Raw genomic sequence first — 26,515 nt, 5'->3', positions numbered from 1 at the left:
GACACCCCTGACTCTTCCTTCTCCCACCAACTCTCCCCATAGCAACCCACCACAGACCATCTAAAATCCCCGTCTGTCCCCAAATGACCAGGCATGGACCATTCAACACCCCTGCCTCACCCTCAGTGTCCATCCCACACTCCTGACCCTCCCCTCTCCACCCCTGATTCTCCCCCAGTGACCCAGCACAGACCCCTGATCCACAGATCAATCCAAACCCTTCTGTAACCTCCTGGTGTACTCTATTTATTTATTATTACTCTATTTACTTATATTACTCTATTTATTATTACTCTATTTATTTATTACTCTATTTATTTATTACTCTATTTATTTATTTATTACTCTATTTATTTATTTATTTATTTTGCTTGTACATATCTATTCTATTTATTTTATTTTGTTAGTATGTTTGGTTTTGTTCTCCATCTCCCCCTTTTAGACTGTGAGCCCACTGTTGGGTAGGGACTGTCTCTATATGTTGCCAACTTGTACTTCCCAAGCGCTTAGTACAGTGCTCTGCACACAGTAAGCACTCAATAAATATGATTGATGATCAATGATGATGATGGCTGCGCAGCATCCCATGGGGATGAGCCCTGAGAATTCTTTCAGGATCTCATTTTTGGATTTTATTATTTTGGGATCTGATCTGGGAAAGTTTTATTGGTGCTCCTTAGTTAAACTTCTTTTTCTTAAGTAGCAGTCCTGCCTGACGCTTATTTATTCATTCATTCATTCAATCGTATTTACTGAGCGCTTACTGTGTGCAGAGCACTGTACTAGTGCTTGAGAAGTACAAGTTTGCAACATATAGAGACGGTCCCTACCCAACAGCGGGCTCACAGTCTAGAAGGGAGAGACGGACAACAAAACAAAACATATAAACCAAATGAAATAAATAGAATAAATGTGTACAAGTATAATAAGTAAATAAATAGAGTAATAAATATGTACAAACATATAAACATATATACAGGTGCTTATCCCGTGTCTAGCACCTAAAACCGCATTTCTGCCTTACGACACTATCCGGGAGCCTGACCAGGAGACTACCACAACTATTTTGAAACTCTCAGAAGCCACGATCCCCAACCCCTCCCTCTCCCAAGCGCTTAGTAAAGTGCTCTGCACACAGTAAGCGCTCAATAAATACTATTGCCTGACTGACCGACCCCCTTGGCCTGACTTATTTCTGACTTCTGCCGTGCACTGTACTAAACACTCAGGAGAGAGTCAGGGATGGTTGTGGCATCTATTAATCAATCAATCAGTGGTGTTTATTGAGCGCTTTCTGTGAGCAGAGCACCTTACTAAGAGCTTGGGAGTACAATACAATAGAATTAGCAGACATGCTACCCACGATGAGTGTACAGTCTAGAGGGGAAGACAGACATTAATAAAAAGAATTTATAATATATAACTTCAGCATGGCCACCCTCCTGCCCTCCTCCTTGCTTGTTCATTCATTCAATCGTATTTATTGAGTGCTTACTCTGTGCAGAACACTGTACTAAGTGCACTCCAAGCCTTCATGTCACTTCTCTGTACCTCAGTTACCTCATCTGTAAAATGGGGATTAAGACTTTGAGCCCCATGTGGGACAGGGACTGTTCAACTGATTAGCTTGTATCTACCCCAGCTCCTAGTACAGTGCCTGGCACAGAGTAAGCACTTAACAAATACCACTATTATTATTATTATTATTATTATTATTATTATTATTATTCTACCACATGCCTAGCAATCGGGCTGGTACATGAAACTTAGATCCATCCCAGCCCCTGTTCCACACTGGGCTCTCAGCCTATGAAGGAGGGAGAGAAGGAATCTTCTTCTCATTTGACAAATGGGAACACTGAGGCCCAGAGAAGTTAAGTGATTTGCCTCAAGTCACACAGGATAATTATGCAGGATTATTTCTACACAGCCCTAGGCCTTGGGGGTCACAATCTAAGTGGAGGCAGAGCAACAGGCATACAGAGAAAGAAAACAGGCAAACCCCACGATATATCGTGATGTGTAACTTGCAAATGTGGAGTGGCTGTAACATAAGGTACAGTTTCCCGTATATTTATATGGTACAAATTGGAATCTCTTTCAGAACATTTGGAAAAACAATGCAAAATTATTTTATGTGCTCTATACTCATCCATGAAGCATAACTGAACTCTTGTTGAATAATTGTTAAAGTAATTCAAAACATAACATTCCAACATTAACAAATATCATTAAAATGAGAAGTGTCAAACAGTGATGGCTGTATCATGGGGTGGCTGTATCCTAAGGACAGTCAGTAACAGGAATGACTGCTTTTTTGTGTATTTGTTTAGTTCTTACTATGAACCAAGCACTAAGCGCTAGAGTAGAAGTGAGCTAATCAGATTGAACACAGTCCCTGTGACACATAGGGCTCACAGTCTTAATCCTCATTTTATGTGAGGGAACTGAAGCCCAGATAAATTCAGTGACTTTCCCAAGGTCACACAGCAGTCAAGCAACGGAGCCATGATAAGAACTCAGAGCTTCTGACTCCCAGCCCTGTGCTTTTTCCACTAGGCAATGCTGCTTCTCACAGAGTTGGGCGAAGAAGACGTCAGCCTTGGGGTTTTCCATCTGGACAGCCCCTGCTCTGTGACCTCGCCACTTGCAGCTGGCCTCTCTGACCTTTGAAGGGTCCCAAGGCAGAGGCAGAGACTTAATGACCTTTGAGCCCAACTTCTCCTTTCCACCTAATTGCCACCTTTCTCTGTCCTGGTCATTATCTGCTTAGCTGAACTGGGGCTGAACTGGACCAGCAGAGAGATCAGAGGCGGGAAGAGGAATGGAGGGAGTGCCAGTACCCCACTTTGGACTAACATCATGATCCAGTGGATAAAGACTGGGCTTGGGAATCAGAAGGACCTGGGTCCTAATCCCGGCTCCACCACTTGTCTGAAGTGTGACCCTGAGCAAGTCACTTCATTTCTTTGTACTTCAGTTACCTCATCTGTAAAACGGGGATTGAGACTTTGAGCCCCATGCAGGGACTGTGCCCAACCCGATTTGCTTGCATCCACCCCAGTGCTTAGTACAATGGCTGTCACAAGGTAAGCGCTTAACAAATACCACAATTCTTATTATTCTTTGAAGACCTGCAGCTCTTCTGGGTGTGAAAAGGAGTCAGTTGAAGGCAGTGGAGCCCAGTAAGCACTTTTTTCCCACTTATTTATCATGGGCTCTTGCTAATAATAGTATTTCAGTGCTTACTATGTGACAAACACTGTACAAAGCACTGGGGGTAGATACAAGATAATCACGTTGGACACAATCCCTGTCCCATGCGGGGCTTACGGTTTTAAGGGTGAGGTAAAATAGGCATGAATCCCCATTTTACAGATGAGGGAACTGAGGCCCTGGAGAGTTTAGCGATTGGCCCAAGGTCTCACAGCAGACAAGTGGAAGAGAGAGGATAAGAACCCAGGAACTCTGACTCCCAGGTTTCAATCAATCACTCGTATTTATTGAAGGTTTACTGTGTGCAGAGAAAAGTATTAAGTTCCTGGGAAAGTACAGTGTAACATAGTAGACATATTCCCTGCCCACAATGAGCCTACGATCTAGAGAGAGAGACAGACATTAATATAAATAAATAAATTGCATATATATCAATCAATCAATCAATCGTATTTATTGAGCGCTTACTGTGTGCAGAGCACTGTACTAAGCGCTTGGGAAGTACAAGTTGGCAACGTATAGAGACAGTCCCTACCCAACAGTGGGCTCACAGTCTAAAAGAGGGAGACAGAGAACAAAACCAAACATACTAACAAAATAAAATAAATAGAATAGATATGTACAAGTAAAATAAATAGAGTAATAAATATGTACAAACATATATATATATATACAGGTGCTGTATATGTACATATGCAGGTACATATATATGTATGTTTGTGTACATATGTATGTATATATATATGTATATATATGTGTGTGTGCGTGTGTGTGCTGTGGGGCGGAGGCAGGGGGTGAATAAAGGGAGCAAATCGGAATGTGACGTAAAAGGGAGTTGGAGAACAGGAAATGAGGGCTTAGTCAGGGTTTGTGCTTTTTCAACCCTGCCATGCTACTCCCCCACCACCCAAGCCCAGACCCAAGCCTATACCAGAACCCCTTGAGGGACTCCATTTTAACCACCTGCTTTCCTCCCCGCAGCCTCCTCCAGACCCAGCTTCTCCTTAGGGTCTCGAAAAACCGGGGATTTGTCAGTGGGGGCTGAGGGCTGGGATCTCCTCAGCCCTCCTCAGCCCTGGGATTTCCATAAGCATCACTGAGGCAGGGAAGTGGGTCGGGCTCTGGGGGCTAGCTCTTTTTATTAAGTAGTAGGACTACTAATGTTGATTGAGATAATGTCTTGGATTAATAATGATGGCATTGATTAAGCGCTTACTATGTGCAAAGCACTGTTCTAAGCGCTAGGGAGGTTACAAGGTGATCAGGTTGTCCCATGGGGGGCTCACAGTCTTCCTCCTCATTTTACAGATAAGGGAACTGAGGCACAGAGAAGTTAAGTGACTTGCCCAAAGTCACACAGGTGGCAATTGGCGGAGCCAGGATTTGAACCCATGACTTCTGACTCCAAAGCCCATGCTCTTTCCATTGAGCCCACGCTGCTTCTCTAATTAGTCTGCATACAGTAAGCACTCAATAAATATGATTGAACGAATGAACGTCAGTCAGTCAACTGTATGCTTACTGTATGCAGAGCACTGTACTAAGTGCTTGGGAGAGTACAGTAAAACAATGTAGTACGCTGTCTTCATTTTCCAAACGGCTTTGGATGTTCCTTATCTCATTTTTGTCTTCGCAACGTCCCCTGGGAGGTAATGTCTGTTTCCTCTTCTAGACTGTGAGCTCGTTAGGGGCAGGGAATGTGTCTACCAAGTCTAACAGTAATAGTAGTAGTTGTGGTATTTGTTGAGTACTTACTATGCGCCAGGCACTGTACTATGTGCTACGGTAGATGCAAGGTAATTTAGGTTGGGCCCAGTCCCTGTCCCACATAGGGCTCACGGTCTTAACCCCCATTTTACAGATGAGGAAACTGAGATCCAGAGAAGTAAAGTGATTTGCCCAAGGTCATACGGCAGACAAGTGGCAGAGCCGGGATTAGGACCCAGGTCCTTCTGACTCTCAGGCTCGTGCTCTAGCCGCTAGACCACACTGCCTCTCAAATCTGCTACTGTGTTATAACTCTGCATTATATTGTTGCTAGAAGCCTGAAGTTCTTCATTTAGCGAAGTCCTCCTAAATCCCTACGTCAAACCTGGGAGGTGGGGAGAGGCAGTAATCAGCATCCCCACTGTATAGATGAGTAAACTGAGGCACTGAAGGCCATGCCTGCCTACACTGAGAGCCCCATGCAGGACAGGGACTGTGTCCAAACTGATAACCTTGTATCTGCTCGAGTGCTTAGAACAGTGGTTATTATTATTATTATTAATGATAATTATGGCATTTATTAAGTGCTTATAATGTACAAAGCACTGTTCTAAGCGCTGGGGAGGTTACAAGGTGGTCAGGTTGTCCCATGGGGGGCTCACAGTCTTAATCCCCATTTTACAGATGAGGTAACTGAGGCACAGAGAAGTGAAGTGACTTGCCCAAAGTCACACAGCTGACAATTGGTGGAGCCGGGATTTGAACCCATGACCTCTGACTCCAAAGCCCGTGTTCTTTCCACTGTGCCACGCTGCTTCTCATTATTATTGCTATTATGCTGAGTGTCTTGTCTTTTTTGTCTTTTTTAAGTATTTGTTTGGTGCTTACTATGTGCCAGGTATTGTAATAATAATTATAATAATAATGGTATTTGTTAAGTGCTTCCCCCTTTTAGACTGTGAGCCCACTGTTGGGTAGGGACTGTCTCTATGTGATGCCAATTTGTACTTCCCAAGCGCTTAGTGCAGTGCTCTGCACATAGTAAGCGCTCAATAAATACGATTGATTGATTGATTGATTGATTGATTACTATGTGCCACAAACTGCACTAAGCGCTGGGGTGGATACAAGCAAATCGGGTTGGACACAGTCCCCGGTCCCACGTAGGGCTCACAGTCTCAATCCCCATTTTACAGATGAGGTAACTGAGGCATAGGGAAGTTAAGCGATTTCCCCAAGGTCACACAGCAGACAAGTGGCAGAGGTGGGATTAGAACCCAGGTCCTTCTGACTCCCAAGCCTGTGCTCTCTCCAGTAGGCTTCGCTGCTTCTGGGGTCGGATAGCTTGGGAGCCTACAATGAAAGCAGAAGAGTCGGGCACCCCACCCCGAAAAGAGCAGCATTTTGAAGGGAAGGGGAAGTGGGAATTGCTTCCCTGGGGGAAATTCGCTCTCATTAACCCCTGTGAGTGGGGAGAGGGGTCCTGGGGGATGGACCCCACGGAGAGCCCCGGCCCCAGGGCCTCCTCGACCACTGTATTCTCCCAAGCGCTTACTACAGTGCTCTGCACACAGTTAAACGCTCAATGAGCCCCTTTTTTCCTCTTCTCCTCCCCATCTCCTTTCCAGGAGGCCTTCCCAGACTGAGCCCCTTCCTTCCTCTCCCCCTAATCCCCCTGTACATCCCCCCATCTTACCTCCTTCCCTTCCCCACAGCACCTGTATATATATGTTTGTACATATTTTTTACTCTATTTATTTATTTATTTATTTTACTTGTACATATCTATTCTATTTTATTTTGTTAGTATGTTTGGTTTTGTTCTCTGTCTCCCCCTTTTAGACTCTGAGCCCACTGTTGGGTAGGGACTGTCTCTATACGTTGCCAACTTGTACTTCCCAAGCGCTTAGTACAGTGCTCTGCACACAGTAAGCACTCAATAAATACGATTGATTGATTGATTGATTGATTGATCTCCTCCCGCCCTACCTCCTTCCCCTCCCCACAGCGCCTGTATATATATTTGTACAGATTTATTACTCTATTTATTAATTGTACGTATTTACTATTTTTTTGTTAATGTTGTGCATAGAGCTTTAATTCTATGTTCTGACGATTTTGACACCTCTCTCCATGTTTTGTTTTGTTGTCTGTCTCCCCCTTCTATCAATCAGTCAATCAATCAATCGTATTTATTGAGCGCTTACTGTGTGCAGAGCACTGTACTAAGCGCTTGGGAAGTACAAGTTGGCAACATATAGAGACAGTCTACCCAACAGTGGGCTCACAGTCTAAAAGGGGGAGACAGAGAACAAAACCAAACATACTAACAAAATAAAATAAATAGAATAGATATGTACAAGTAAAATAAATAAATAAATAAATAAATAGAGTAATAAATATGTACAAACATATATACATATATACAGGTACAGGTATATATATATATATATAATAATGGCATTTATTAAGCGCTTACTATGTGCAAAGCACTGTTCTAGGCGCTGGGATATACATATATACATATATTCTAGACTGTGAGCCCGTTGTTGGGTAGGGACCGTCTCTATATGTTACCGACTTGTACTTCCCAAGCGCTTAGTACAGCGCTCTGCACACAGTAAGCGCTCAATAAATACGATTGAATGAATGAATAAATACCGTTAATTGGGCCTGTGAAAAAAGCAGGGGCGGTGCTCCTCCCCCTGCTGGCCAAACAGGGAATTGCAGACATGGCCCCTGACCCACAGAGGGCTCACAAACAAGTCTTGCTCCCCAGAAAGCACTGTACTAGACGCCGGGGTGGATACAAGGAAATTGGGTTGGACACCGCCCCTGCCCCCCATGGGGCTCACAGTCTCAATCCCCATTTTACAGCTGAGGTAACTGAGGCACAGAGAAGTTAAGTGACTTGTCCAAGGCCACGCAGCAGACAAGTGGCAGAGCCTTCTGATTCACAGGCCCGTGCTCTATCCACTAGGCCAGGCTGCTTCCCACACAATAATTACGGTATTTGTTAAGCACTTACTATGTGCCAAGCGCTGCTCTAAGCATGCGGTAGATGCAAATTAATCAGATTGGACACTGTCCCTGTCCCACATGGGGCTCACACTCTTTACAGATGAGGTAACTGAGGCCCAGAGAAGTGAAGTGACTTTCCCAGGGTCAAACAGTAGACAGATGGCAGAACCGGGATTGGAACCCAGGCCCTTCTGACTTTCTGGCTCATGCTCTATCTTCTAATCCATAGAGAAGCAGCGTGGTTCAGTGGAAAGAGCACGGGCTTTGGAGTCAGAGGTCATGGGTTTGAATCCCTGCTCTGCCAATTGTCAGCTGTGTGACTTTGGGCGAGTCACTTAACTTTTCTGGGCCTCAGTTACCTCATCTGTATAATGGGGATGAAGACTGTGAGCCCCCTGTGGGACAACCTGATCACCTTGTACCTCCCCAGTGCTTAGAACAGTGCTTTGCACATAGTAAGCGCTTAACAAATGCCATCATTATTATTATGCTGCTTTGCCAGGCATGGGAACCCACAGCGATGCTGGGGGAGGGGGGCGGGGGCCCTGGCGGAAAGCACCCCGCAACAGATATGTGCATAGGCTAGGGTAAATGAAGAAGGTGAGGGCGAAATCAGGGAAGGCCTCCTGGAGATGTGATTGTAGGAGGGTTTTGAAGGTGAGGAAAGTTGTGATCTGTCAGATATGAATGGGGTGGATGCGGGCAAGGTGTTGGCAGTGAAAGAGATGAGACTGAGGGACAGTGAAGTGTGAGGGCTGAGTTGTGGCAGGGAATCAGTGGAGGCAATATTGATAATGGTATTTAAGTGCTTACTATATACCAAGGACTGTATTAAGCGCTGGGGTAAATAAAGTGCTTGGCACATAGTAAGCACTTAACAAAAACCATTATTACAAGATAAGCAGGTCCCACTTGGGGCTCACACTCTAAGGAGGAAGAAGCACAGATATTAAATGTCCATTTTGCAGGGGGTCGAGGAGAGTTGGAGGAGAGGAAGTGAAGGCAGAGGGTGTAAATAACTTTCTCAAGGAGTTTTGAGAAGTATAGGAGGAGGATGGAGTTATAACTAGAGGGAGCCATGGGGGTCAAGGGTTTTTTTTTTTTTTAGGATAGGATATACGCGGGCAAGCTTGAAACCAGTGGGGAAGAAGCTTTTGAAAAATGAACAGTTGAAAATGGCAGTCAGGGAGAGGAGAAGGGAAGGGACAATTATTTTGATTAATTGAGAAGGAATAAGGGGTCCATAGCACAGATGGAGGGGGTAGAATTTGAGAGGAGGAGGGAGACCTTTTGAGATACTGATGGGAAGGATGGGAGAGATAAGGAAGGAGATGGGGAGGAGCACAGGAGGCCATTGGATTTTTTTTGTTTTGTTAAGTGCTTTACTGTGTGTCAAACACCATTCTAACTGCTGATAAAAGTTAAGTATGTCAGACATAATCCTGTCCCGCATGGGGCTCACAGTCTAAATAGGAGGGAGAACAGGTATTTAATCCCCATTTTACAGTTGAGGAAACTTAGGCAACAAAGGAGGTCACAGAGCAAGCAATTGGTAGACCTGGTATTAGAACCCAGGTCCTTTGACTCCCAGCCTCATGTTCCTTCCACTAGGACACACACCTTCTCCTAGGCCACACCGCTTCTCCAGCAAGGAGGTGATTGGTGACCTTAGAGAGGGTTCTTTCTGTGGGAGATGCAGGGGGAGGATTGTAGCGTGACCTGTGAGGATGAGATCGAGCATCTGTCCAAGTTGGGGAGTGAGTAAGTTGAAGTGGAGGAAGAGGTCGGCAGGTTTGAGGAGTGAAAGGAAGCCAGGGGTGGGAAGGCTGTTGGGAACATCTATATGGATAGATAAATCCCTAGGGAAAAGTGTAGGGATGGAGAAGAGAAAGAATTTGAGTGAGATATCCAAATGGCTCAGAGTTGGAGGTGGGGCCCCAGGGGTCCGTGGTAGATGCCAGAAGCCTAAAGGAGTGTGGCTTAGTGGATAAAAGCATGGGCCTGGGAATCAGAGGACCTGGGTTCCAGTCTCTGCTCCACTACTTGTCTGCCGTTTGCCTACGGGCAAGTGATTTAACTTCTCTGGGCCTCAGTTACCTCATCTATGAAATGGGGATTAAAACTCATGTGGGACGTGGACTGTGTCTAACCTGATTATCTTTTTTTTAATATAAAGTATGTCCCTTCCCCCTAATGAGACAGAATATTTCTCTTGTGATAGTATGAACAGCGGGCAAAGAAGTGGTAGAGGATGAGAGGGTGTACACTATCGTGTGTGTGTATGCGCACAATCCAGGCTTTGCGTCCCTGGGAGTGGAGTGGTTTCAGAGTCAGGACTCCCTGCAGACTGAAGGAGGATCCCATCCCATGACCCTTAAAAAGCCCCAAGGTGGATGGACAGGGGTGGTGAGAGTGGCCTGGCTTTGCCCCAACTCCCACAGGGCAGTGGAAGAGCCAGGGCCACCGGTTGAAAACTGAGCAAGAGAGAGCAAGCACGGAACCCAGCAGCAGCAGCGTCATTTCTTTAATCAATATTATTTACATTGTATCATGGGACAGAAATACATCGTGGACTTACAGAGAATAAATAAGGAGGAGAAGAAAATACATCTTTCGTAACACACCTCTTTATCCAGAACAGAGCGACTGTATATACTGTACCCTACTTGGGCAGGCGAAAGGTAGCTAGGCCAGGTGACAGCGGTTTGGGAAGGCGCCGGGAGGAGGGGGTGGGTCAGATGGAGCACTGGGATCATCAGTTCCGGGCCGTGAGGCCCGAGGGGAGCGCAGAAGGACTGGGCACAGAGGAAAAGGATGTGGTAGCTGAGCGATCGGAGCCCACCTCTTCCCAGCTAGCAGTGAGAAATGGAGGGGGAGGGTCCTGCCGCTAAGCCCTCTCCCAGAAACTAAGCCTCTCCCCCCGTCACCCGGGCACAAAACCCACCGCTCACCGAGAATGCCCAGGGTTCACAACCCCTCTGAGGACACTCGGGCCTGCTGTGCCAAGCCGCTACGTCCCCCGGGTAGGGACCCGAAGTGGACAAGAGCAATGCGGACCGACACGGCCCAGCGGAGGGCCGGCCTGACAGCTGGAAGTTTCCAAACAGAACGTGGGCCTGCTGGAGGCCCCACCCTCTAGAACCAAAAGTCCCGCAGGCCTCTGCTCTGCACGCCATCTCCATCTCTCCCCATCTCCCTCTTTGTAAGTATTCTGTCAGTCAATCTTCCCCACTAGAGAGGAAGCTCCCTTTGGTCAAGGAATGGGTTTTGCTTCAGTTGGGCTCTCCTAAGTGCTTTGTACAGTGCATTGCACTCAAAAGGCGCTCAATAAATATCACACCTACGCCACTCCTCCAGTCTCTCTCAGAGCTAACTCTGCCTCCCCGCTTGTCTTTCCACTAGCCGGCAGGCTCTTCCCTGCCCCTTCTCCGTCTTGCCCTCTAGCCCTCGGCCCAACTTTCAATCTTCCTTTCACACGGCAACCCCTCCCGGCCCCCAGTTCCTCCGCCTCTTCAAGGCACTCCCTTCCCTGACCCCTTTCTAAGCACTTTGGAATCACCAGGGGCACCTGACTGACCCCCTCCCACTCCTCCCCTCCCCTGCCCATCCAGGTGCAAGAGTTCCCACTGGGCCTGGGGCTGAGCCTGGCACAGACCACCATCTCTCCCTCCAGGCTCAGAGCCCAGCAACACTGAGGTCCGGGTGACCAGCTCACAGCAAAGTGACCGTGAGGGGGTCCTGGGGGCTGACCACCACTGTCCGGTGCCAGGGTCAGCCTTGCGGCTGGCTGGGGGGCAGCGCCAGACTGGGGTCTATCAGAGAAGCCTCCAAGGGAGGGGGACATTTCCTCCAGCTCAGCCGCCGCCCCTCCCTACATCCAGCTCCCTCAGGACAGCCCTGCGTCCACCCGCCCCGTGTCCACCTGCCTCGGCCTTCCTCGGGGCTCTGACTTGGACCGGACAGCCTTCCACTTAGGGCTGAGCAAGGAGGCCCTTGCCCACAGCAAACGTCAGGCCCCCACGATGGCCACTCGACCAGGGAGTACCCACGTCCCCTCCCACCGCCCCCCTTGGGGCATCAGTTTGGGGTTTCGTTACCTTTTCCTAGAAGCAGCGAAAGGGTGGGGGCAGGTCCGAGAATCCCCATAGCTACAACCAGGAGCACTGAACGTTTATAAATTAGCTCAGCTCCCGGTCTCTCTCGCCTAGATTCCCTTCGCCCTAGACATCTTTCTTTTTCCATTTTTTTCTGACTTTTTAATATGAAAAATAAAAAAAAGAGGAAAAAAAGAAAGGGGGGGAAAAAACAGCCTCCACTGCCCAGGGTCCATTCAAAGTCCAGGTGAAGTGGCTTTTGGGGGGGAGTTAAGTGGTGGGTTGTTGGTGGGGGAGGGGGAGGCCCCCCCAGAGAATGGGGGGAGAGGGAATGGGGGGCAGCGTCACTCGGCGGTGGCTTGCTGGAGAAGCAGTAGATGAATCTCTTGAAAAGATGGGCGGTTTTTGGTCTCTCGTCTCCAGCAGCTGAGCATTAGCTTATAGAGCGGATCGGGGCAGATGGCCGGCTGGGGGAGGTACATCTTCAGAGACAGAAATTCAGAGGTTAAATCCAAGGGTAGGATTTATTATTATTACCAGCAGTAGTAGTCTTGCTCCTTCCCCCTCCTCTCTAGAGGGCTCCTGTGCTCCCCTGACCCTCTGGGCATCAGTCTCTGCCCCCTAACTCTTGGAGCCACTTTCCCGTTGCTGGTGGGGGAGGCGGGCAGAGGTGGTGAGGCCCCCAAGCTACTCGAGGGGGCATCAGCGGACCCCCGAAGTGGCTGAAGGTAAGTGACGCTGAAGGTAAGTGCAGCCATACAGCTGGGGGCCGGGGAGGTGCCCAAGCCCTGTTCTCTCTGGCCCCGACCTAGTTGCTCCCCAGACCCCTCTGCCGGTCCGGCCCAGTCCGGCCGCCTACCTGGCGGCCCTGGTCCCGGAAGAACTCTCCCGTGTTTTCGATGACCTGCTCGTCGGACAGCTGGGAGTAGGGCTGCTCCTGGCAGAAGGTGAAGGTCTCCCACAACGTCACGCCAAAGGCCCACACGTCACTCGCCGTGGTGAACTTGCCCTGGGCACGGGGACAAAGTGGGGGGAGCAGGCTCTGTTACTCCCAACCAGGGGCTGACCGAGCTCCCCGACCCTAGTCACAAAGAAGATAAGGGGAGAAGGCTGTCACCCCAACCAGGGCCCCACCGGGCTCCCAATCACGACACTCCAGTCTACCATCTGTGCTGCTGCCCAGATCATCTCGCTGAAGCACTGCTTGGCCCAGATCTCTGCTCTCCTCAAAACCCCTCCAGCGGCTCCCCGAGTCTCTTCCCACCAAACAAAAACGCTTCACACCGGGCTTCCCAGATCTCCACCACCTTACCTCGCTGCTCTCTTCTCTTCTCCTGCTCTTCCCAACTCGTGCCTTCCCCCCACCCAAGCCAACTTTCCAGTCATACCTGGCTCTCGCCTCCCCCACCTCCATTCCCCACCTCAGCTGTCCTCCTGACTTGGACCTCCCTCTCTCCCCACATCAGACAGACCCCAACTCTCCCCAGGTGACCAGGAGGATGCTTTCCCAGGAGGGCCGGCCCAGCCTGATCCTCTCTCTCCCTCAAAGTCCAGCCCGACCGTCCCCCTTCTCTCTTTCCCACCCCAGGATGGTCATGGGGACTGATCAGGAAAACACTCTCCCAGGAGGACTGGCCCAGCCTGCTCCTCCCTCTCCCCCTTCCACCCCAGAGCAGTCAGGAGGATGTTCTCCTATAAGGCCGGGCCAGGCCCACCCCCTCTCTCCCTCCCACCCCTGGACAGTCAGGGGGACCGACCAGGAGGACGGTCTCTAAGGAGGTCCGCCCTGGCCCCCTCCCTCTTCCCCCTCAAGCCCTCTGGAGCCCTGTGGATACAGACCAGCAGGATGCTCTCCCAGGACATCCAGCGGATAGGCAGCACGGCGCGGCCCTGGATGCGGTAGTAGTCTCCGCTGTACAGGTTCCTGCTCATGCCAAAGTCGGCGATCTTGATGGTGAAGTTCCTGCCCACCAGGCAGTTGCGGGTGGCGAGGTCGCGGTGGACAAAGTTGAGCGAGGACAGGTACTTCATCCCGGACGCGATCTGCACCGCCATGAACTTCAGGTTGACGTAACTGGGGTGACCGGGCGAGCCAAGGTCAGGGGCGAGCGTCGGCCATGACGCCCGCCCCTGGACAGAGGGTCTAGTGGAAAGAGCGCCGGGCTGGGGGGCAGGGGACCTGAGTTCTAGTTCTGGCTCTGGTCTGCTGGGTGACTTGTGCAAGACACAGAACATCTCTGGGCCTCAGTTTCCCCCTCTGTAAAATGGGGAGAAGATCCCGCTCTCCCTCTTAGACTAGAAGCCTTGTGTGGGGGACAGGGGCTGGGTGAGAGGTGATCCTCCCATAACAATTGGTGTGATATTTGTTAAGCACTTACTACGTGCCAGGCACTGGGGTAGATACAAGATAACCAAGGTGGACATAGTCTCTGTCCCCATGAGGTTTTCAGTCTAAGGGGGAGGGGGAATGATTATTGAATCCCCATTTTACAGAGAAGGAAACTGAGGCTTAGAGAAGTTAAGAGACTTACCCACAGTCACATAGCCGAAGCATGAAGCGGCATGATTTAGTGCATAGAGCACAAGCCTGGGAATCAGAAGGACCTGGGTTCTAATCCCGGCCCTACCACTTGGTTACTGTGTGATCCTGCGTAAGTCACTTAACTTCTCCGTGATATGTTACCTCACCTGTAAAATGGGGGACAGGCACTGTGCCCAACCTGACAAACTTACAACCTTGTATCTACCCCAGCGCTTAGTACAGTGCCTAACAAATGCCATTTTTTAAAAAAAAGGTGACCCTCAGGCCTGTGCTCTTTCCAGTAGGCCACGCTACTGCCTGGCCCAAAGCAGACATTCACCCCATTCAATAATCCAGTCAATCACGTTTATTGAGTGCTTACTGTGTGCAGACCACTGTACTAAGCACTCGGGAGAATACAATAAAATAATAAACAGAAAGATTCCCAGCTAGCTTACAGTCTAGAGGGGGAGGCAGGCCTTCCCAGACTGAGCCCCCTTTTTCCTCTCCTCCTCCCCATCCCCCCCCGCCCTACCTCCTTCCCCTCCCCACAGCACCTGTATATATGTTCGTACAGATTTATTACTCTGTTTATTTTACTTGTACATATTTACTATTCTATTTATTTTGTTAATGATGTGCATCTAGCTTTATTTCTATTTATTCTGATGACTTGACACCTGTCCACATGTTTTGTTTTGTTGTCTGTCTCCCCCTTCTAGACTGTGAGCCCGTTGTTGGGTAGGGACTGTCTCTATATGTTCCCAACTTGTACTTCCCAAGCACTTAGTACAGTGCTCTGCACACAGTGAAGCGCTCAATAAATACGATTGAATTAATTAATTAATTAATTAATATAAGTTACCGGCCTCCTACCTGACGGCAGGTCTGCTGGCAGCGGAGGAAGGGGAGGCGGCGGAAGCAGAGGGGGCACCGCGGGGCTCCTGGCGGGAGAGGAACTGGTTGAGGTCGCCGTTCTCCATGTACTCGGTGATCATGCACAGCGGATCGTCAGCGATGCACACGGCCAGGAGGCGGATGATGTTGGGATCCTTCAGCCGTGACATGATCTTGATCTCCTTAAGGAAGTCGTTCCTGGGGTGGGGGCAAACCAGCCCAGAGGCAACACATCCACACGGGAGGAGGTAGTTAGAACTCCTCAGGCAGGGCACAGCCGCCTGCCCATAATCAATCAATCGTATCTATTGAGCACCTCCTGTGTGCAGAGTGCTGTACTGAGAGCTTGGGAGGGTACGATATTACAAAATAACAGACACATTCCCTGCCTGTGATGAGCTTATAGTCTACAGGACAAGTGTCCAAAGGGGTAGGGCTCATTGCCCTGGGGTGTGACTCAACCCAGGGGTGCCTAGAAGGGGCAGGAGAGAGTCCAAGCTGAGCCCAGCGTCAACTCCCAGATGTGGGGCCTCCCACAATGCTCTCTACTCCCATCCCTCTCCATCCCCCCCGTCTTACCTCCTTCCCTTCCCCACAGCACCTGTATATATGTATATATGTTTGTACATATTTATTACTCTATTTATTTATTTTACTTGTACATATCTATTCTATTTATTTTATTTTGTTAATATGTTTGGTTTTGTTGTCCGTCTCCCCCTTCTAGACTGTGAGCCCACTGTTGGGTAGGGACTGTCTCTATATGTTGCCGACTTGTACTTCCCAAGCGCTTAGTACAGTGCTCTGCACACAGTAAGCGCTCAATAAATACGATTGATGATTGATGATCCCTTTCTGAGCTGCCACTCCTGATAACTAGGGGAGGATGGGGGTGGGGAGGGGTAGGGTTTGTGTGTGTGTGTGTGTGAGAGAGAGAGAGAGAGAGAGAGACAGAGACAGAGACAGAGAGAGACAGAGAGAGAGAGAGAGAGAGAGAGAGAAACTGGGCTTGTGAGACGCAGCATGGCTTAGGGGAAAAAGCACAGGCCTGGGATCCAGAGGACCTGCATTCTCAACCCATCTCTGCCGTTTGCCTGATGAAACACCTGGGGAAAGTCATTTATTTATTTTCTCTGGGCCTCAGTTACTTCATTTGTAAAATGGGGATTCAATACCCATTCTCTCCAACAGAGTGTGAGCCCCGTGGGGGACAGGGCCCGCACCCGACCTGGTGATCTTGTATCTACCCCAGCACTTCACACAGTGCATGGCACACGGTAGGTGCTTCATAAATTTAACAATGATATAGTGGGAGGAGGAGGTTGATCCTTTACTGAAAACTTGGCAAGTCCCGTGCCCCTCCACACAGGAGGAGAGCTCCAAGCCCCCAATACACACCCACAAACACAGACACAAACCTGGCATTCTTGTTGGCATCTGCCCGGAGCATCTTCACAGCCACCAGGACGGGTTGGTTGGTCCCCGGATCTGGGCTGAGGTCCTCACAGGTGAATTTCTCCATCCCCTCCACCTCGCATAGGTGTACCTGCCACGGGGTCGGGATCACACTTTGGCCGGCACCCAGACCCCTGAACTCGCACCCCTCCCCCTCACTGCCCAGAGGCAGGAGAACACAGGCCTCAGGGCAAGGGAGGTGGGTGGACTGGCTCCTCTGGGGCCGGGGATCCGGCACCAGCTGGGCCCGAGGTGGGGGAAGAGGAGTCGCACCTCTCCGAACTGGCCTTCCCCCAGCTTCTCCTTGAAGACGAGGAGCTTGCGCGGGAACTCCTCCACGGCGATGTCCTTGCCCGAGAGCAGGTCCATGGTGACGGCGGGCACAGAGTAGGTGTTGCCGCCAGTGACGCCCTGCAGGTTCACGATGTCGGCTTCCGCGTAGTGCGGGACGCCCTCGGGGCCGCCGGGCTGGGTGGGTTTGGCCGCGGGGCTGCAGGCTGGGGAGCGGCAGGACCCCGTCAGCCTCACCCCGGGGGAGGCCCAGGGACCAAACCTCACCGTCCCCCCAAAAGCCGGCCCAGTCTCTCCGGCCACTGGCCGCCTCACCCCCGAGGGGGCGAGGGGGACTTGAGGTGGTGGTCATTTGGGTCAGGAACAGTTTTAGACTGGAAGAGTGGAAGAGTTAGGGTGGAAGCGCCATAGGTCAGGGTTCAGCTCAGAGACCCCAGTCAACAACTGGATTGTCCACAAGCATATATTTTCCACACATCCAGAAGCCGTGGAGCTCACTCAGCCCAATAATCCACACACTGTAAGCACCCAGTATAGTGCTCTACTTGCAGTAGGCATCCAGTACAGTGCTCTGCACGCAGTAGGTGTCTGGCACAGTGCTCTGCATGCAGTAAGCGCTGTGTTGATGCAACAGGATGCCACGTTAACCACACACAAACCCCATTCAAACTTGCATCCGGTGTTAGGTCAAGGCCACGAGGCCCGTCTTCCCGCCAGCACCAAGCTCCCGAACCCTCGCCCCCGGGCTCACCTGGCTCCTCCTTGCCGGGATCGAGTCCGGGCAGCCTGCGGAGCAGCCGCGACGGCTCCTGGTAGTCAGGTCCGAGCGGGAAGATGCGGTCGTAGGTGGAGTTGGAGCCCTGGTCGCTGGGAGAGGCGGAGTGGCGGTGGTGGTTGTACATGCTGGACTCGCTCGGCAGAGACAGGCTGACGGTCATCTCGTCGTCCAGCATGCGCCGGGAGGCCTGAGGGGGGGCAGGCCGGTTGTCCTCAGCTGACGGGGAGAGGGCAGCCCGCGGGGCCGAGGACCATAGGGCAGGGGTCCACGGCAAACCCAGGGTGGGTCACCACGGTCAGGGAAATGTAGGAGAAGCCCCCTCCACCAATCTTCCTGCCCCCCGTTCCCTGTCCTCACAGGAAGAATGGTCTCAATGGCCCAGTCTGGCCATCCCCGGCTGGCCTGACCCCAGACCCCCAGCAAGAGGAGAGGGGTCTGACCCGAGACCCGAATGCAGCCCCTCTCCCCGCCCCCCTGACTCACCTTCTCCAGCATTTTCTGCCAGAACTGCCTCCAGAGGATGATAACGATGATAGCCACCAGGATGAAGATGATAGCCACCAGGCAGCCAATCAGGATGCGAGTGTTGCTGTCATCCACCTTGAGCATGGGGTCTGCAGTGGGGGAGGGGAGGAGTTAAGGGGGGATCGGGCACAGTGGTGAGGGATGGAGGAAGCACTGTAGGGAACCTCCCAGGGGCTGCCATCCTGCCAAGGCACCAGGGATGTACCAGGGACTGGGCAGGCCTCTCAGTGGAACCAAGGTGAGCCCATGGATGGGCTCTTCACGGAGGGTCAGGTTGCCTGTGGCAGGGGAGCAGTGGGCTGGGGGCTCCTAGCCCTATCTGCCCTCAGCAGTGGCAAACCTGGCCCACCAGTCCCCTCACACCCAGCCTGAGCTCTAGCTTCTCCCTCCCCTCAGCCAGAGCCCCCCTCCTCAGTGGAGAACACTCCCGCCCCCCAGCTCTGCTTCCTGGCTTGGAGTTAGAAGACTGAAGCCCACTGCCAAAACACACTCACTGAAACACACACATATACTCCCATGTATTCACCCCAAATCATATGAGACACACATATATCTCCCCACATACACTTAAACCCAAAAGATACATACTCTCACTACACACCTACATACATACATACCAACACACATAACCATGCCCCAAATGCACCCCTGAGCACCCTTCCAACACACTGAGCCACACAAACAGAAGGAACCACGATTACACATGTAACTAGACCGACCAATGCAAGGAACTACGTTTGCACACCAACAACTGGTGGCCCAGCCATAGGCGACATCCAAAGGGAAGCCACCCTCCGCCACAGCCCAGAAATACCATGAACACGACCAGATCCCCAGTGAGCTCACCTGCTGTTGACCCAATCAATGGACACGGACATAGGTCCACGGCCTGGACTCAAACCAACTGCCCCTCTTCCCCTGGGGTAGCCCCAGTCCCACACCTCGCCTCCCCCTTTCCCTGCATCACCCCACCTTCCTGTCCAGGCCAACTAGCCAGGTGTCAGATCCCGGAGACAGCTGGAGACCGCAGATCATAGCGGAGACGGGAAGAGATGGGCAGAGGTGTGTCAGGCCAGAGGAAGAGAATGTCAGAGGGCACTAAGAGGAAAGCGGGGAGGGAGAGAGAGAGATGGACACCTACAGAGGTAGAGAGAGGGAGAAGGAGGAAGGGAGAGCAGGAAAGGAGACATGATACAGCTCTGGGACTGTATCGCCTAATCCCCCTCCCTGCTGGAAGGGGGTATGGACCTGTTCTCAGCCCCGCAACCCCCCGGCAGAGTCACAGCACAGGCAGATGTAGGGTATGGCACACTGAATAACTCTTTGCGGGGGTTTGACCACCCTTCCTTTTTTCCCAAGTGGCCCCACGTAATAGAATGCAAACCCCCTGATCCGGCAGCTGGGCACTGTGGGAACTGACTGGGAGAGAGGGAATGGAATGTCCATTTCAGCCCCCAAGGGCTCCTGCAGGATCAGGTCCCAAGTCCAAGAAGCTGGAGGATCTCTGGGCAGGGGCCACCCAGATGCCCCCAAATGCTTTCCCCCTACTGCCCTGTAAGAGGGAAAACTCCAGCAAGGAACCAGACCTCTTACTTGGAAAGGGAGTAGCCCAGTGGCTGGAGCAAGGGACAGAACCGGCCTGAACAGGCCAGAAGGCCAAGGCTGTGGGACCCTGATGCCTTCTCCCACCAGAACGTGGTGCTGCTTTCTTTGGCAGGCAGGCCTGCCCCTGCCCCGCCCTTAGTCACCCCCTACCCAGAATCAGGCTCTGGACCCCATCTTTCAACCACAGAGGTCATCTGTGTGGAGGCTGTGTTCTTAGCTCTCCCTACCATCCACACCTACCGTAGGTCGTGGGTGCCACAGGGGAGGTGGCCAGGGTCCCAGAGTTGTTGTACATTGTGGCATCTGGGAAAAGACAAAAATAGTAATAATAATAACAATGATAGCATTTGTTAAGTGTTTACTCTGTGTCCAGCACTGTTCTAAGTGCTGGGGTAGATACAAGCTAATCAGGTTGGACACAGTCTCTGTCCCACATGGGGCTTACAGTCTTAATCCCCATTTTACAGAGGAGGTTACAGGACCATTCTTCCTGCGAGGACAGGGAACAGGGGGCAGTGAGGTTGGTGGAGGGGTCTTCTCCTACATTTCCCCGACCGAGGTGATCCACACTGGGTTTGCCCCAGACCCCTGCCCCGTGGTCCTTGGCCCTACGGGCTGCCCTCTCCCCACCAGCCGAGGACAAGTGACCTGCCTCCACCATTCATTCATTCATTCAGTCGTATTTATTGAGCACTTACTGTGTGCAGAGCACTGTACTAAGCGCTTGGGAAGTACAAGTTGGCAACATATAGAGACAGTCCCTACCCAACAGTGGGCTCACAGCCCACCAGGCCTCCCGGCGCATGCTGGACGACAAGATGACCATCAGCCTCATCAGAAATTAAGTGATTTGCCCAAGGTCACACAGCAAGCAAGTGGCAGAGGCAGGATTAGAACCCAGTTCCTTCTGACCCCTGGGCCTAGGCTCTATCCACTAGGCCCTGCTGCTTCCCAGTGATGGGGATAATAATAATAATAATAATAATAATAATAATAATGGCATTTGTTAAGTGCTTACTATGTGGCAAGCACTGTTCTAAGCGCTGGGAAGGATATAAGGTGATCAGGTTGTCCCACATGGGGCTCACAGTCTTAATCCTCATTTTACAGATGAGGTCACTGAGGCACAGAGAAGTTAAGTGACTTGCCCAAAGTCACACAGCTGACAAGTACATGGGGCCGACAGAGTAGGGGATGTGGCCACTGGGGACTCCCCCCATCCCAGAAACGAAGACTTTCCCGTGGGGGTGGGCTGAACTGAGGGCGGGAAGTGGGGAGAGGGTGAAGAGGGAGGAGAGGACAGGGGAAAGGGGATGGAGGAGGAAAGCAGGGAGGAGACCGGCCCTCACCTGACTGGAAAGAAATCTCACTGAACATCATCCAGCTATCGGCAAAATGGAACTGGCACTTGATGGAGCTGGCCATGCGGTGTTGCAGGGGCACCGTGACAAAGCGGGCACTGGGGTTCACGTCGTCCAGGACCAGCGAGAAGGTGATCCCGCTGGACTCCCACTCGCTGGCCTCGGCCCGGAAGTAGCAGTGGACCTCCTTGAAGATCTTCACGCCCCTGCTGAACATGTTGTTGCAGTGCACCTGGGGGCGAGCGGGGCTGTGATCTCTGGCCCCGGTGGAGGGGTGCTCTGAACCCCTCTCTGGGCCCCCTCTGCTCACTAGGCCCACCCGTCCTCCCGGTTCCCGCTCCAAATCCAAGAGAGAGCTCCCAGGACTGTAAGTCCCAGAGCCCCGGGGTGACCTACCAGAGTCTAGTGACCCCACCCATGATGGCCAGCTCGTGTCCAGCCACTATGGGACAGAGCTGGCCCCAAACAACAGGTCTGTGGCCAACGGCCTCTTTGGCTTAGAGGCCGGCCAGGCACAGAGTCCGTGAGCATGCGGGTACACGCCGGGACTTGGGGAGGCAGCCAGAGTTCCAGCTCTCCACCCACATTGAGGTCAGACCTCCTTTCAGCATTTAACTTTAAGGGGGCCCTGGCCCTCCCCTCCACCAGTCCACCCCAGGGCTCACTGCTCCCTCATCCCCACCCCTTCTGGCGGGCCGACCTTCATAGTGGTGAAGTTGCGAACACGGTCAAACTCAAAGATGATCTCGACATAGGCGTGGGGCGAGCTCTCGTTCCTCCAGCCCACGTAATCGTAGCCCGGCCACACGTGGTACTCGTGCGTCTGTGCGAAGTCGTCCAGCCCGGCGACCCCGTCCGTCAACTGCCCCAGGCCCTCCGTCAGGCTGGCGGCCGGCCCGAAGGGCAGGAGAGGGGAGGGGAGGTCAGAGGGAGAGGAGCCTTCAGGTGGGGTGGCCTGTCCAGATTCTGACCCCGGCCTGCTGCTCGGCAACAACGGGCAAGTCACTGAATCTGTCTGAGCTTCACTGTCCTCCTCTGTCAAATGGGTTCAGCTCATTTCCTCTGGGTCTCCTAGCTGCTGCTCTAGGGAAGGGGGGAGGCCCAGCCACACTGCTCATCGGCTCGGGGTGGGCAGGAGTTGGAAATAGTTGGGGGGGAGCCGAGTGCAGTCTGAGCTAACAGCCCTGAACCGCCCCCCACCGACACACAGGCAGACAGGGCCCCCGTTAATCCAAGCACTTATCCTATCCCACCTTGATTACTGTATTAGCCTCCTTGCTGACCTCCCTGCCTCCCTGTCTCTCTCCACTCCAGGCTATACTTCACTCTGCTGCCTGGATCGATTTTCTACAAAAACATTCAGGGCACGTCTCCCCTCGCCTCAAGAACCTCCAGTGGTTGCTCATCCACCTCCGCATCAAACAGAAACTCCTCACCACTGGCTTTAAAGCCCTCAATCCCCTTGCCCCATGCTAGCTTACTTCGCTTCTCTCCACCGCACACTTCACTCCTCTGATGCCATTCTTCTCACTGTACCTTGATCTTGGCTATCTGACGGCCAACCTCTCACCTACATCCTGCTTCTGGCCTGGAATGTCCCCCTTCTTCATATCTGATAGTCAATTACTCACCCCCGACCTTCAAAGCCTTATTGAAGGTACATCTCCTCCAAGAGGCCTTAATTGGCTAAGCCCTTTCTTCCTTTTCTTCTATTCCCTTCTGCATCACCCTGTCTTGCTCCCTTTATTCATCCTTTTCTTCTATTCCCTTCTGCATCACCCTGTCTCGCTCCCTTTATTCATCCTCACTCCCAGCCCCATGGCACTTTTAAATCTATATATATATATCTGTAACTTTATTTATTTATATTAATGTCTGTCTCCCCCACTAGACTGTAAGCTTACTATAGGCAGGGAATGTGTCTTTTATATTGTACTCTCCCAAGTCCTTAGTAACGTGCTCTGCACACAATAAGCGCTTAATAAATACAATTGACTGACTCACCTGTAGCCCACAGCTCCATCGTACACGGAATCGTTGAGGTACACAGCGGAGCCGTCAGGGAGGACAAGTTGCTGCCCAGCGGGTGCGTTGTAGGAGACCAGGCCGTCTGCAGGGGAAAACGGAGATGGGCCCCACCCGGCCCCACCCGAACCCCCTCCCTGCATCCCCCCCGCACTTATTCGCCCCTCTGCCAGTCCCACCCAGCACGCTCCCCCACCGCGCCACATCCCGCCGGCCCGGCCTGCGACCCGCCCCCGACCTAGCCAGGCGCAGCCATACAGCTCCACCCTCATGCACACGTTCATGGAGTGGTCGGTGACGGGGATGAAGCGGACGAATCTGGCCACGATCGGGGGCTCCAAGTCCTTCAGCACGATGTCGTAGGGATTGCTGTTCCCGTCCTGGCTCTGAGGGGAGGGGACCGGGGGGGAAGAGTGAGACCCTGATGAGGAGGCGGCCGGGTCGGGTCTTCACCTCCAACCCCTGGAAGGGAGGGTCTCGTGTTGGGATACGACCGAGCAACAGCAGACTGGGTCTGCACACCTACAGGTATCCCCTCCCTGTTCTCCCCAGAACTTCGTTAATGGGATTGCAGGAATCAGGGTGTAACGAGAGCGATGGCATCCAGAAGTGGCTCCAGGAGTGACTTGGGCCCACTTCTGCTCCAGAAAGTGAGACCTGGGGCAATGGACCCTGTGGCAACTATCCCACCTCACCTCAACTAGCCCTTCCTCAAAGGACCACCCACCCAGCTTCTTGGCTAGATTCACGTCTTCTCCCTGAGTCAGGAATTGAATGTCCAGCGGGAAAAATAAGATAGGGCTCTCTGCCCCTGGCTTGCCACTGCACACTCTTGGGCAAGTCCCTGGACTCCCTTGGGCCTCGGTTTCCTCCTCTGTCAAATGGGGATACAAGAACATCCGCCTGCTCCCTAGGGCGGCTTTGAGAACACAAGGCTGCCAGAAAGAAGGCGTGCTGTCGAGGTTCAGGGTATTCAAAGGGACCCTCTCCCTTCCTCCCGCTCAGCCCACTCCACCCGGTCACCCCGCTACCTGCTTCCCATGTCGGTTCCTCCAGGAGATCCAGCGGTTGCCGTCGCGGCTGTAGTTGATCTTGTACATGGGGGCGAACTCGTTGCCGTGGCCACCCGCGTGGCGGCCCTGGGTGCCCACCAGGGTGATGAAGTGCAGGCCTCGCAGGTCGATCTGCAGGAACTCCTTCAGGTCATCCGGCTCGATGGGGGTCTCGGGGCACCAGGCTCCGTCCCCTTCCTCCGAGTCCAGCCTGGGGGTGATGGGGGCGGTCGTTTAAATGGGGCATCCACAGGCGGGGCTGTCTAAGAACCCACATGGCCCACCGTGACCCCCACCGCAGATGCCAAGGTGTTCAAGGAAATCAATCCATCAACAGCATCGACTGTACACCTACTCTGTGTTGAACACTGTACCAAATGCTTGGGAGAGTGCAATAGAGTCACTGCCCAAGAGCCCTGTCCCCGAGGAGCTTACACTGTGTGTAGAGCACTGTGCTGAGCATTTGGGGTGGTATGATAGAGTTAGTAGACAAGATCCACGCCCTCTCAAGGAGCTCTGCCTTGCCTCTCCTAGGTCCCATCTGGGTCCCACAGTTGATGGTAAGCTCCTTAAAGTCGACTTATTGAAACTCTGCCCCCTCCTAGCCCCAAACTGATCACTGGAGGAATCCCCCAGCCCCTGTTTCCGGGATGAAGGCTGAGAGTCCCCTGAGCTAGGATGCCAGGTTCCGTCATGCCAGGTCCAGGTCTAGCAAGCAGAGGGCAGATGCTGCCATCTTAGCCAGGGCAGGCAAATTGGGGACTTTTGGAGACTCAAGCAGGATTTAAATAGTCTGTGGACCAGGGGGCCTGTATGGATGATTAGAGAGTCAGGGGTGTGGGATGATCCATGTTGGATCACTGCGGGGTGTCAAGGGTGGAAAGGAGAGAGTCAGGGTTTTGGATGGTCAATGTTGAGTCACTGGCGAGGAGGTGGGGGAGCCTGGAATGTCAGGTGATTTGGCTGGTTCACTGGGGGAGAGTCAGGGGTGTCAGATGCCCTCCACCCTGAGAGTGGGTGTCCAGGAGGGCAACTAGCACCCACTTCCTCCCAACCCCCTGGTGCCCCATCAGGACTCAGGGTGCCCTGGGCCTCCCGGCTTCATTCTGGGGCTCCACCTCTCAGCAGATCTCGTTGCCATCCCACCCACACAGGCCTTGCCCCTCCAAAACCTCTGGAGGAAGCGGCAAGCGCAGGGCTCCCGGGTGGAGGGAGATGGAAAATTCCCTAGTTTGGCAGCTGCGCCCCCTCACCCAGCCCTCCCCGCGCCAGCTGCTGAGCTTAGCAGGGGACTGGCAGCTGGCCGGTCTGTTTCCTGAAACCGGTCACCTCCTGGTGCGAGCCAGGCCGGAGCCTGGTGCCAAGGAGGGCCATCACCGGGAAGCTGGTCCCCTTCTGGTTTGCGGTGGACTGCCAGGCGATCAGCCAGACCGTCAGCTCCTTGAGGGCAAGGTTCATGTGTACTCACTCTAGTACTCTCCCAGTGGCTCAGTGGTCTATACACAGTAGCCCGTCAGCTTCTTGACGGCTAACTCTGTAGTAGTCTCCCAATTGCTCAGTTCAGTGCTTCGCATACAGCAGGTGCTCAATACAACTGGTAGATTGTTGCACTCTCACAAGTGCTCAGTAGAGCATGCAGAGCATGTATGCAGTAGGTGCTCAGGGAGTGCCCATCCACCCACCCCCGAGCTCAGCCTCCTGGCAGGGGCTCACCTGCCATACTTGGCGGCCGTGGATTCGGACCACTGACTGGACGCGGTGATGTCCTCATCGGGGATGTGGCCGCCGGACATACCCAGCGGGTAGCGGCACACAGCTGCAGGCGGAGAGGTCAGACGGACACCAGGTGGGTGAGACAGGGAGGGCGGGGTGGACTGGTTTGGCCGGCGAAGGGGACAGGAGTGACTGAGTCATCTCGGCCTGGCCCTGCCTCAGAGCCCGGGGCCATCGGAAAAGTCCTCCCGACC

At 52.5% G+C, this 26,515-nt stretch overlaps 1 protein-coding gene across 2 annotated transcripts in view; it reads right to left on the bottom strand.

The window, feature by feature from the left end:
- Window positions 1-10,456: 10,456 nt before the first annotated feature.
- DDR2 (discoidin domain receptor tyrosine kinase 2) overlaps window positions 10,457-26,515 on the bottom strand; it is a 52,063-nt gene continuing 36,004 nt past the window's right edge. For both annotated transcript variants that reach the window (XM_038757988.1, XM_038757989.1), the window contains 15 exons: window positions 26,262-26,364; window positions 24,528-24,759; window positions 23,735-23,882; window positions 23,476-23,581; window positions 22,172-22,355; window positions 21,460-21,703; window positions 20,351-20,413; window positions 18,464-18,594; window positions 17,954-18,167; window positions 17,185-17,408; window positions 16,875-17,002; window positions 15,436-15,654; window positions 13,878-14,112; window positions 12,898-13,047; window positions 10,457-12,520 (listed from right to left, as the gene is read on the bottom strand). In XM_038757988.1, coding sequence (XP_038613916.1) covers window positions 12,383-12,520; window positions 12,898-13,047; window positions 13,878-14,112; window positions 15,436-15,654; window positions 16,875-17,002; window positions 17,185-17,408; window positions 17,954-18,167; window positions 18,464-18,594; window positions 20,351-20,413; window positions 21,460-21,703; window positions 22,172-22,355; window positions 23,476-23,581; window positions 23,735-23,882; window positions 24,528-24,759; window positions 26,262-26,364 — 2,519 coding nt within the window. In that variant the 3' untranslated portion in view covers window positions 10,457-12,382. The remainder of the gene's footprint in view (window positions 12,521-12,897; window positions 13,048-13,877; window positions 14,113-15,435; window positions 15,655-16,874; window positions 17,003-17,184; window positions 17,409-17,953; window positions 18,168-18,463; window positions 18,595-20,350; window positions 20,414-21,459; window positions 21,704-22,171; window positions 22,356-23,475; window positions 23,582-23,734; window positions 23,883-24,527; window positions 24,760-26,261; window positions 26,365-26,515) is intronic.

The sequence above is a fragment of the Tachyglossus aculeatus genome, chromosome 16 (genome assembly GCF_015852505.1).
Source record: "Tachyglossus aculeatus isolate mTacAcu1 chromosome 16, mTacAcu1.pri, whole genome shotgun sequence".
In the NCBI taxonomy this organism is placed as follows: Eukaryota; Metazoa; Chordata; class Mammalia; order Monotremata; family Tachyglossidae; genus Tachyglossus; species Tachyglossus aculeatus.
The sequence above is the reverse complement of the archived record's forward strand: the minus strand, read 5'-3'. Positions and strand labels throughout refer to the sequence as shown.